At 34.4% G+C, this 13,293-nt stretch overlaps 1 protein-coding gene across 1 annotated transcript; it reads right to left on the reverse strand.

The window, feature by feature from the left end:
* Nucleotides 1-5,485: 5,485 nt before the first annotated feature.
* LOC146910123 (calcium-transporting ATPase 12, plasma membrane-type-like) lies at nucleotides 5,486-10,326 on the reverse strand. Its single transcript, XM_085725949.1, has one exon. It carries the CDS (start codon nucleotides 8,963-8,965, stop codon nucleotides 5,780-5,782), a length of 3,186 nt encoding a protein of 1,061 aa, XP_085582075.1. The 5' UTR covers nucleotides 8,966-10,326; the 3' UTR covers nucleotides 5,486-5,779.
* Between the last annotated feature and the right edge of the window lie 2,967 nt (nucleotides 10,327-13,293).

Below are 13,293 nucleotides of genomic sequence, written 5' to 3' on the forward strand. Positions count from 1 at the left end.
ACGGGAAGAGACTGGGATTTGGGTAGAATTAGGCGGGAGACTGATTCTTGTAACTCAATACCTCTTTGTAACGTTACTCATCATATAGTGGAACGGAGGGCTGCTCTCTCCCCCAGACTAGGTCAATTCGGACCGAACTGGGTCAACAAATTCTTTTGTGTTCTCTCTTCTTTTCTCTCGCTGTTTTCTACTTTTGTTTGTGTTTATTTCCATACACTTTGATTTTGGTTGCTTAATTATCCCTTGCTCCACACATCAAGTTGTTATTGGTGTGTTTTCACATCGAATTCGCAACAATTGGCGCCCACCGTGGGACAAGGGTCAAATGATAATCAAGTACCATGGGTTTGAAGTGGGATATTGAGAAGTTTACCGGCGATAACGATTTTGGGTTATGGAAGGTAAAGATGGAAGCGGTGTTAATACAGCAGAAGTGTGAGAAAGCTTTGAAGGGTGAAGGTTCTTTACCGGTCACCATGTCACGAGCGGAGAAGACCGAGATGGTGGACAAGGCCAGGAGTGCCATTGTCTTGTGCCTCGGGGATAAAGTTTTGAGAGAAGTAGCAAAGGAAACAACCGCGGCATCGATGCGGGCAAAGTTGGAATCTTTGTATATGACAAAGTCTTTGGATCATCGGCAATTCCAAAAGCAACAACTCTACTCATTCAAGATGGTGGAGTCAAAGGCCATCATGGAGCAACTTACGGAGTTCAACAAAATCCTTGATGACTTGGAGAATATTGAGGTGAATCTTGAGGATGAAGATAAAGTTATACTTTTGTTGTGTGCTCTACCTAGATCTTTTGATCGTTTAAAGATACAATGCTCTATGGAAAAGAAGGCACTGTTACCTTGGAAGAAGTTCAAGCGGCTTTGAGAACCAAGGAGTTGACTAAGTCGAAGGACTTGAGAGTTGATGAAAACGGGGAAGGCCTAAGTGTTTCAAGAGGGAATGGTGGAGGTAGAGGTAACCGGGGAAAGAGTAGTAACAAGACAAAGTTTAAGTGCTTTAAGTGTAACAAGATGGGTCACTTCAAGAAGGATTGTTCGGAGATTAATTGTAATTCCGCACAAATTGTCTCTGAGGGTTATGAGGATGCAGGTGCTTTGATGGCGTGTTTCTTGGAGGATGAAGGTGATGTTTCTCACCTTGAGATTAATGCCTAGTGGAGCGGTGGTCCTCTAGAGAGACGTTAAACACTCAACATCAGCTTGAAGAGGCGGTGGTAAGAATACTCATGATCAGCCTGGAGAGGCGGTGGTAAGAATACTCACGATCTACCTGTTGAGGTGAAGTTTCAAGGTGGAAGACATAATGGGATGTACTCATTTGCTAGTTGAGAGGTTGGAAGCTCAGCTTTAGGTGGAGTTGAACACACCGGGAGTGGTACAACTATGGAGGACCTTGGGTGCTATGCTCTAGTGGTGAGCAAGGGATTTCTTCACGAAGACAGAAGGCATTCCGGAGGTTGAAGAATGTATAGCACGGCTTGTGGAATTACCCTAAAAGTCCAAGGGTGATTGGATACAAGGTGATCTTCAAGGAAGCGGGAAATGTCTCGTATTGAAGAGGTATGGTGTAGTCTTGTAGAACTACCTGAAATTCCTAGGGTAGTTTGGATACAAGGATCTTCGAGAAGGCGGAAGACATTCCGATGGCTGAAGAGGTTAAGGTGTGTACTTGTGGAACTACCTAAAATTCCTTGAGTAGTTTGGACACAAGGATCTTCAAAGGGGCGGAAGGCATTCCTATGGTTGAAGAGGTTAGGGTGTAAACTTGTGGAGCTACTTGGTGTAGTGGGAAGCAAGGGAAAGAGCAGCAAGGTGGTTGATGTTAAATGGGCATCATCACTAATTTGGAGTCAAGTGGAGATTGTTGTGAAAGTGACTCAAAATTGGAGTTTAGAGGCCAAAATTGATGTTTGTTGAAAGTACAAATCGGGCCCGAAGTGGCAAAATCGGGGCCCGATTTTGGCTGTTTTTGGGAGCAGTTTGCTGCGGAAAAAATCGGCGCCCGAGGGGTGAAAATCGGGGCCCGATGTCGCGTGCTGTTTTTTTTCGGAAACGTATTTTTAGGCCAGATTTGTTCCAATTTTATGGGAGATACTTTTACTATAAATATAGACTTTGTATCAGAGTAAACCGGGAGATAGAGGAGGCTGAAACAAGGGTTTAGAAATCAAACAAGGGTTTGTATAGAGTTTGTCTGTTAGCAACAAACTAGGGTTTGAAGGTTGATTCACCTTGGGAAACACTATTAGGATTGAGTCTCTTGGTTACGGGAAGAGGCTGGGATTTGGGTAGAATTAGGCGGGAGACTGATTTTTGTAACTCAATACCTCTTTGTAACGTTACTCATCATATAGTGGAACGGAGGGCTGCTCTCTCCCCCAGACTAGGCCAATTTGGACCGAACTGGGTCAACAAATTCTTTTGTGTTCTCTCTTCTTTTCTCTCGATGTTTTCTACTTTTATTTGTGTTTATTTCCATACACTTTGATTTTGGTTGCTTAATTATCCCTTGCTCCACACATCAAGTTGTTATTGGTGTGTTTTCACAACGAATTCGCAACAAGTGGAAAAGTTGTTAAGAGTGGATATGGAAGCATGTGTTCAAGCGGGAACCTTTTGAAAATGGACCAAATTAACTTTTTCTCTTTAAATAGTAGAATAATACTACAATAAATTTGAGAAAAGGATCCGATATATAGTTATTTTATTTTTTAAAATTTTAACGTTTATTTTTTTAAAATATATATATATATATATATATATATATATATATATATTCAAAAAATTGTATAAATTTATACCTTTCATTAAGAAGTATCTGAAATGGTGACCAACGCACATGACGCATGACACATTCGTGTGTCGATGTAAGGCTTTGTTTAGGAGTTTGGAGGGGAAGAGAGATGAGGGTTTTGGATGGATGAGATTAGAGAGAAAAATAGAAAAATCTTTCAATTTTTTTAGAGTGTTTTTCTAGTGAATGATAAAAGAATTCTTATGATTTTCCTAAAAAAAAGAATTCTTATGATTAATGTTCTTTTTATTTTGTGTGTATTATAAAAATATATATTGGATTTAGAAAATTTACCCAAACACCCCAAAATCCTCCTTTAATACAAATTTTTAATTCTCCAGATTAAAAAGATTTTGTATTAGGGTAATGCTATATTCAATGACAAAATGTGTCCTGAATCAATCACGAATGGCATATGGCTATAAAGTAAGTTCCACTTACCATACATGGGTGATTGTTGCTGAAAATAATAATTAAAATTCATCTATGATATGCCGTTCGGGAACATTTCGTGATACCAATTTCGCTTTAAAAAGCAATTCCACTTCTTTTTTCGGGTTTTTCAAGCCCTTCATTTCCCTCCTCTTCAAACTCCTAAACCGAGCTTAAATATCTTTGAGAAGGTTGTAGAAGATACAACGTAAGAAGTTAAATGGGATATCTTGTGAAAAGCTTTGGAGGTAATGACAAAGTGAAGAAGATGAGGTTTCAATCCTTGAGAAAACAATATGAGTTGATACGGATAAGAATTATGAAAGAGTTGCAGACTATTTCCAAAAATTGTGTCTCTCACAAATCAAATGAAAAATTGTGGAGAATCAATTGCATAACAAGATGTAATTAAAAAGGTACTTGGTTCTTCCTTAAAAAAAAGGTACTTGGTTCTCCCAAGTCACACTAGTGAATAGTGATAATGTTTACCACGTTAATACTTGTGTTGCTCTTTTTTGAAGCTATGTATATGGTCCCCACAAAGTCATACACAGTGGTTGGCACTTTCTCTTTGGTTGATGTATCCTCTTAGGAATAGTCAAAGCCTTTGATTTATCCGTCTTGGACATGATAAAGTATCAAACATGTCTTGCTTGGACCACTGCCACCTGTCCCACGTGTGCTTACAATTATAATTTGTTTCACAAAAGATGAGGAAAATAAATATACAAAAAATATATTGAAATTTGTGTACGTAATCAAGCTTTAAACAATATAAAAATGTTTTTTTTCTTAGATAATCCACTGAAATTAAATTTACATAACTATGAGATCCTGGGTTTGAACCTGGGTCATGATGTCCGACCTTACAATTTCGGTATTTTTCAATTGAGTTAGGACTTCTTGACAAAAAATGTCTTTATTCAATGAAAAAGTTTCCATTTTATATTTTTTAATTAGTGCTCTTGGGACGTAAGATAACACGATTCTTTATTTTATTACGTATTTACTAAGAAGTGTATTTTAAATTTTTAACCATTCGAAATATATACATAAGTGATTTTTTTAGACGAAAACAGCACATATAAAAACTTAATAATTCCCTCTCTTGTACCAAAAAAAAAACTTAATAATTATAGCACATCTAGATGTGCAAGAGAATCATTAAATAAGTTATTAATCCTTATAAATATTTCAATTTTATTATTTAGTCATAAATATTTTTAAGTTTTAGGTAAGTAGATGACAAAATTGTGCATATGCTCCTAAAAATAAATAAAAATTGGGCATAAGTTAGAACTTGAACTTCTACATATTCAAGTTTTAAATTTGGTGACTAAACACATTTATATAACAATAGACTCAAAAACCAAGTTTTTTAGAATTTTGAAAAACTCAAATTTTAAATTTGTCGGAATATAAGAGGAAATGTCATTTATAAAATTATATGTAGTATAACTATTGTTACTTTTTACAATTGTTAATTTCAACATAAATTTTTATTTTTTGATGCAATGTAGATTTTAATTAAGAGTCTCTTTCAAAAAATTAAGTTCAACGGTCTTTTCATTTTAGTCTTGTGTATGTGTAAATTCTATATTCTATCACAAAAGGAAAAAAGATTATGTGAGTTTTGGTTTGACATTTACAGTATAATGCTATAATGCTGCAATGTTAATCAAAGTTGATCCGACCGATAAGGATGCAAGCCATACCTTATAAGGGCTTGAGTTCAAACTCGTCTGCCAATGTGAAGATTTTATTGGTGGATAATCTATAAGACTCTTTATAGTTATTTATAAATCTTGAGGCATGCATCAACTCCAGTGAATTTAAATATCAACACATCCAAACTTTTATTATTAATAAAATATAAAAAAACACGTTCATATCAACCGGTGAAAATGAAATATTGTTTTTCTCCAAAAGGAAAAGGAAAGATTAATTTTCAAGTCATATCAACTTTGTATTGAGGTCTAATGTGATAATAATCTTCCTATAGATAAAGAGAAATGTCCAAGAAAAATTGTATAAGAGAGCAACACACCAAAGATTACAATTCTCACATAGTATGTTAGCATAGCAATAACATCAGAAGACAATATTACATACAGAAATCACATGAAATTTGATGAGCTTGGATTAGGTCCAAAGAACTCTGTTTTTCCCTTTTAGCTATTGATATCTAAGAGTCAATATAAGCAAAAATGATATCATACCTGTAATAGCTAATGAATGCAACTCTGTTCATACAAATTTGAAGGCTTCAACCCTAATACTTTATATACTTTTGGTACACTTAAGAGAAGTTAACACGAATAGATACAGCTAGTTATATTTATTATACACTCTCACATTCCAAGAACTTATCAACCACAAATGCTACCTATAGTTCAAGGCCTAATTAAAGGTATTTGCTGAAAATTCCACATATTTGGTATGAGACACTCAGACACATGGAAAATCAATATCCTCTATGTAACTATACTTGAATACCACATTCTAGTTTTCAAGATACTTGAGTGAAACATGAGGTGAAATTAAAAAGCATTCTTAATCTTGTAGACTAATAATTTAACCCACTTAGTATAACTGAATGAAGGTTTATCTGAAACAGGTATGAGCTTTACTAAGCAAGCAAGTGGCCATGAAACAACTGCAATTCCAATACAAATTCCCCATTGCTCCCATGTTAATCTTTCTGTATCAGCAAACTTTCTTAGCAGTTCCACCATCAAGATTTGAAGAACAATAGTAATCCCAATAATTCCAAGAAACAAGTGGTTTTTAAGAATCCCTTCAAATACATAAAGTTTCTCCATGCTTCTTGAGTTGAATTCGTTGAAAACTTGGCAGAGAACAAAAGTATTAAAAATTAGTGTATCCTTTACCTCCTTACTTACATTGAAGATTGATTTTCCATAAAACTGCATAATCAGAAGAACTGCAATCTGATATGAAGCTTGAGCTAGAAGGTTTCTCCACATAATGTTTGTAATAAGAGGCGCGGTTCGACCTATTGGCTTTTTCTTCATTAACTCCTTTGTAGGCCTTTCTGTTGCTAGTGCCAAAGCACCTAGTGTATCCATAATGAGATTCACCCAAAGAAGTTGAACTGTTGTTAAAGGAACATCACCAGAAGAAACTGCTGCAATAAAGTTTATCACAAGTGCTGCAACATTCACTGTTAGTTGAAACTGAATAAATTTCTGGATGTTGTTGTAAACACATCTTCCCCACCTTAAAACAGTTGCAACAGAATTGAAGTTGTCGTCTAAGATGACGATATCGGAACTTTCTTTGGCGACTTCGGTTCCTTGGATTCCCATAGAAAGTCCTATATCAGCTTCTTTTAAGGCAGGTGCATCGTTTGTGCCGTCGCCTGTGACCGCAACTACATGACCTTTCTTTCTTAAGCATTGCACCATCAAAAGTTTGTCCATAGGGGATGATCTTGCCATCACTCGGATCTTATCGACTTTTTCCATTCTCTCTTCCTCTGTATAGTTTCTGAATTCAACACCTTCAACCACTTCTCCAGCATTTGCATGATCATTATTAGAATCTAATATTCCACATTCTATTGCTATTGCCTTAGCAGTGAATATGTTATCGCCGGTGATCATCTTAATTTCAACTCCTGCAGCTTTGCAAGTTTCCACAGCTTTCTTAGTGTTTGGTCTGCATGGATCCTTGAGGCCAACAATACCAAGCAATGTCAATCCATCTTCTCTAAGCATTTGATGTGATTTTTTCTCCCTTTTGATCATATAATCAATATCTTCGGAATCTGAAATTTCCGTGTGAGCAAAAGCAATACATCTTAAACTACTAGCAGCCATACCTTGAATGGTTCTCTCAATTTTACTCCGTTCTTCTTCGTCAAGGGACTTCCTCACGCCATTACTATCAATATAGTTTGTACACATTGCAAGTATCATCTCTGCAGCTCCTTTCCAATGCACGTGAACGCTGTTGTCGTCGTTCTCTTTCCTTATAGCAACACCGCTTCGTTTCTTTTCTGAGTTAAATGTTTCAACATGAAGGACTTTATGCTTCTGTTTCATTTCATCCATGTCCATACCTAAATCCAATACTGCCCACATGAGTATAGCTTTCTCCGTTGGGCTCCCTGAAATTTCAGGTTCAGATCCTGATGGAGGCTTATAGACACTACCAGTTGTATTGAGTCCTATCCCTTGTTGGAACAACTCAAGAACTTTTGGTGCCATTGCATTGGAAAAGTTTTCAATAATATTTTCAAGACCAAGACAAAACTTGGTCACTCTCATTTGATTCAATGTCAAGGTACCTGTTTTATCAGTGCAGATAACTGTTGCTGATCCCATAGTTTCACAAGCTGAAAGTTTCCTCACCATAGCATGATCTGCCATCATTCTTTTCATGGAGTAAGCAAGAGTGAGTGTCACAGCCAATGGCAAACCCTCAGGGATGGCAACGACCACAATAGTGACTGCAGCCGCAACGATACTCACAACAGAATTCATAACATCGTTTATATCGGTTTTGCTTCCTCGAAATTCCTTATTCCCTTTCTCATCATGTGAGTTACCGGTGAAATACCGAATTAACAACACTAGAAGAACAAGAAACGCTACTGCAAGTCCAACCTTTCCAATCGAAGAGGTTAACTTGTCGAGGCGTGCTTGTAACGGCGTTCTTTCATTAGTGTCTCGCGATATCGAGCTCATCATTTGTCCCCATGATGTGTTTTTTCCCACAGATGTTACAAGCATCTGAGCATATCCATCGACAACTTTTGCGCCGGACAACAAAAAAGGAGCTCTTAAAGGCTCAATCTCTACATGGTCGCTCTCACCTGTCATGCTAGATTCGTCCACTTGCAACGAATAACCTGATAAAAATACTCCATCAGCTGGAATTTGATCACCAATCTTGAGAGACACAACATCTCCCACAAGAACATCAAAAATTGATATCTGTTGAGGCCTTCCATTTCTCACAACTTCAACTTTGATATTGTTGCTTATCTTAGACAATTTGTGAAACTGTCTTTCTTGTCTAAAATTGCTTAGTGCACTTACAACCACAACAAGAAAAACTGCTAGAAATATACTTCCACCTTCATACCAACCTTCCCCTGGTCCATGTTCTTTTATACCAAAACCAAGGGAAAGACCAGCACAAACAAGAAGAATGATAATTGTTGTATCATTGAAAGCTTCAAGCACAAAATGTAAAAGACCTTTTGGTGGTGGCTTTTTGTAAGTATTTGAACCGAACAACTCGAGCCGTCTCGAAATATCATCTGCACTTCCAATGATTCCCTTTGTTGGAAATGTTCCAAGAACATGTCCAACACCTTCAACTCCTCCAAACTCAGTTAAGGACTTCAAGTTTTTGTCCTTAACCATATCAGCAAGTTTGGTTTTATCAACAACATCAGAAACCAAAAAGTAATGATTGGTTCCATTATGTTGTGTAATTAGTGGTTCAATTATATCAAGAGTGGTGGTGGAACTTGAAGATTCTGTGTGAAAGAGTTTTGTGTAAGGGTTAGAGTTTTTTCTAGATATAACCTCTTTTGCAAGGGAAAGCATAACCCTTCTAGAATAAATAGCTGTGTATGCAAAACGCCACCTTCTTTTTGCATTGGTGTATCTGGAAGTGACTTTGGTGAGGGTATTGGTGATGTCAATGATAAAGGAGGTACCATCATATTGTAGATTATGATTATTAGACATGGTGGAATTAATTTTACTAAAGTTTTAGAGAATGAGAAGAAATATCTGGTTTGAGGAAAGGACTAGGAAAGAACTTCATTCTGTAGTTACAAGGACTGGTTGCTTAAATATATATAGACACACTTTTATATTTCGTGTTAAAGTATACATGAAATAGTTTCCATGTAACTTCCTAGCAAAACTATGAAATCTACACTGTATTTCTTTATGTTTTTGTTGTTATCTAATTTTGGTCAAAGTTAGGAAAAGGACTTTTTTAACATATAAACATTCTTGCGGTGCAATTTAAATGGTTTTTTTGCTAGGAAGAAAGTAACAAGTTTGATACTAATACACATTAAATGGAAGTAAAGTATAGTGGAAATTTCAAAATAAAAACTGATGCACGATCTGGTACTGAAAAATATACTTAGTGGGATGCATTTTCATGAAGTCGACATAAAACTGAGTTGTCCTTAACCATTATCTCTATCTCAATAGTCAATACACGGTGCATAGCACAAACTAGGAGGAATGAAGAGACAAATCTTTATTAAAAAAAGAACAAATTTAAAAAACTTTTAATGGTGACTTAATGTATTTTAAGACATAGTCGGACACTAAATGTAGCACTTTGCATAAAATTTAAATTTAAATGGTGATTTGCGATGTTGTAACAGACAAATTCTTTTACTAAATTCAACCTTTGTTAGCATGATTTGGTTGTGTTGATTTGTTAAATATTTTTTATTGTTAAAAAACAAATATTAAATATTTTTAAAATTTTTAATATCTAGAAAATTCTTTAGTTAAATATATTGTAGTTTTCTTTCTCATCCAAGAATCAAAATGCTTTTACAATTTTTTTTTCTCCATAATATAAAATATGTTCTTTGCAGAGCCCAGCAATGAGCCGTGGCTGCACGTTCAATCATACCACTAAGTTTAGTTCATTTTCACAATTATGAAAAGTTTCTCAATAGCAAATTTTTTATTCACTTATACGGTAAGGAGTAGATTCATCTACAAAGTTGTGTATTCAACTTTTGTTGCTACCAATGTCGAAACTTTTTGGTGGATGATCTATCATAGAGCATCTATAATGGAGACACTCATTTTTGAATATTTAAATGAGTTTCACGTGTACACATCCTTCATTCATATTTTTTAATAGTAAAACCTAATAAACATCAAATTCTTCCAATCCAGCATCTCACACAAATTTTTTAAATGGGACTCTCAGACCAACTATCAATAACTTTATACTATTACATTTCAATTTTTTAATATTAAAAGAGTGAGGTCCTGTTTAAGATTGATGTCTTAAGTGAGACTCCGGATTTTATAAGACTCCTAAAAAGTTTATTCTCAATGAAGATACTTAATAGGTACCGGATCGAAATGTTTAAGACTGTTCCATTGAAGATGATCTAAGCATCCGTATTAACACTCTTTGAGCGTTAAGATTTGTGTTGATGGTATGAACTCCGTCACTTAACTCATCTAAAAAAAATTTATATAAAAAAAAAAGTTTCTGAATAGCTCCAGGTCTAATTAATGGCATGCCGTCCTGGACGGACAAGGATTTCGCGTAGAACTCGCGTACACGCGACAAGTACAAAGTTCCAGACAAGATTGGATAATTTTTTTTTCTCAAATAATATTTATTTATTTTGGTTAATATTTATCTTTTAAAACACGATATTCCTTACCCTCTGATATAATAGAAACATGCAATCCATCATATAAATATGTGAAGTTATATATCATTCATTATTTGGGTTCAAAATTTTAGATAATTTAGCATGAACGTGTCATCATGTACACACCAAGTGCCCAAACACAAACAAGAATAAATTTACTCCTTAGTGCATTCACCTCATATTTTCCAACTTGGAAGTGCCATAATATATATTATTACTAACACTGTTAACTTTTAGAATGAATGAATTTTGTGGACTTTTGCTTACAACATCATGCACATTCTCTTGTCAAAAAAAAAACATCATGTACATTCTACACGACTCAATAGAGAGGGAACATCAAAATTTGCGGCATGTTTCACACCAGCCAAACGTATTAATTATATCCTGACTCGTGTCGATTACTGCTGCTGGACCTAACCTTGCTAATGACAAAATGAGACTAATATGAAATCAGAATAAATGTAAAAGGATAAACAGATAAGAAAAAAAATTTGTGGTTACCGTCTTTTGACAAACTAGCTGTAATATCAAGTTGGGCAAATGCATTTTGGGATTTTTAAGTTTTATATTGATATTTATTTTAGTAAAAGTGTGCACGTGATCTTTAAGTTAAGTTATAAGATGTATCGATCATTATTCTCTTTCCATCAAACCTAGTTAAAAAATGTTTATATGGATATTTATTAATAAGTTGGTAGTATAAATTCATCGCTCTAAAAACTACGGTTCATAGGTATTCAGTTTTAATTTGAAATAAAATAGACCGATTAATTGATTTATAATGTTGTTGATGAAATATTTAATTGAAAAGTTAGAATTGAAAAACAATAAAAAGAAAATGTATGCAAGTATCATGTTTGATGTCATAAATGTAAATGTACTTTTGAAACTTCCATCTCAATGTTAAATGGTCGTGTAAGCACTTTTAAACAAAGTTGAATAAAAAAAGATCAATTTGATACCAAAAAAAATAAAATACATTTGTTCATTTTTACTCTCATAAATGACCAATTTAAAACTAAAAAGATTAATATAGTACAAACTATAATAAATTTATAGAACCTCGTGTACATTTGATATATCAAATATACACTAATTCAAAAGACCCGTGACATGCAAGCAAATGCAGTAACTTTTTGCATTTTAACCCAACTACTCGTGCCATGTTGCAGTAACTTTTTGCATTTTAACCCAACCAACTACTCGTGCCATGTTTTTCTTAAAGAAAAAAGAGGTAAACTGTCATATGAACTAAAATAATATTCCCCAATCCTACAATAAGTGATGTTTGGAAAAATAAAAATGTCCTTAAACGAATGTCATTTTCTCAGTAATTAATATTGATTCATTTTTTAAAATTATAACATCTAAGTAGTAGTAATATGATTTATGTATATCAATTTCAATAAAAAGATAAATAACTTCCTTAAAAAAAAAAAAAAGATAAATTACTTTAGTCGTTGTAATTTTGTTTTTTAGGATGGTATCCCTACGTTGTCAGAAACCATCATTTTGAGTCTTAAGGTTAATTCTCTTTATTTAACTCACATCTATGATATTAAAAAAAACAATTATATTAATCGATTGGGCCTCCCAAGCTTCTTTCCATCTACCACACTCTTACTCTCATCTCCAATTTTACATGACTCGCCGGAATGGAGACAGGAAATAGACAGTCGACAGAGAACAAGAAAAATAATAAGAAATTACTCTTTAGATATCCATGGTTTGTCGTTAGACGCTTTAAACTGATGAAAATACTTCAAATAGCAGTTAACTACCGTTCGTTATGAACAGTGGTTAACTAACGTTCCAAATCTGTCGTGTACTATGAATCCATAACACATTTCTGTTTAATTTACCTAACTGTACTGTGCTTGAGTGTCGTTCATACCTTTAGTTCAATTTTTGTATAATGAAATGATTATTACAAAAGTTGAATCATATACTATTATAGACCCATTATCCTTTAATCATATACTTTTATAGACCCATTGTCCTTTCCAAACCGAACTAGTTGGACCAGTTGCTCCCTTGTTGCTGCAGCACGAGTAGGATTGTTTGGAGAACAGAAAAAAAATTATATATGCTCGAATAAGAGAAGAGAAGAATAAACTCAGATTCACTCCACGTGTTACTTTTTAATATTCATTTCATAACACAAAAGTTGAACCAAAGGTATGAACGATACTTAATACCAATGGGTAATTAAACAGAAATGTGTTCTAGGTTCCTGTATTTGATAGGTTTGGGACAACAACTAACTACAATTCATCAACGTACTGTCATTGAAGGTATTTTCGTCAGTTCGGGATGCCTGAAAGCAAACCATGTGTGCCTAAAGAGCAATTGTATTGTAATTGTGTTCCATAGATATTGGAGGAAGGGATCAATAGTTAAAATGGTTTCAAGTTAATTTATGCCATGCTGGGCATGCTTTGGTGTCATATGAAATCAGAGTAATTTTGAAGAGGAATTCAGATTCTAATTTTGAATTTTCTATCTTTTGATAATTTTCACATAAAGAATGTAAAAAATACAAAGGAAAAAGACGAGAGAGACAAAATATGTGGCAACATTTAACACTATGTATCCCTCCGTTCTTAAACATAAGTACTTATTTAATTTAAAATTTGTCAATAA

This window comes from Medicago sativa, chromosome 7 (genome assembly GCF_051527215.1).
Source record: "Medicago sativa cultivar Bolivia chromosome 7, Bolivia_mono, whole genome shotgun sequence".
In the NCBI taxonomy this organism is placed as follows: Eukaryota; Viridiplantae; Streptophyta; class Magnoliopsida; order Fabales; family Fabaceae; genus Medicago; species Medicago sativa.

Coding starts and splice junctions, on each gene's coding strand:
- LOC146910123 (XM_085725949.1), bottom strand. CDS start 8,965: ATGTCTAATAATCATAATCTACAATATGATGGTACCTCCTTTATCATT.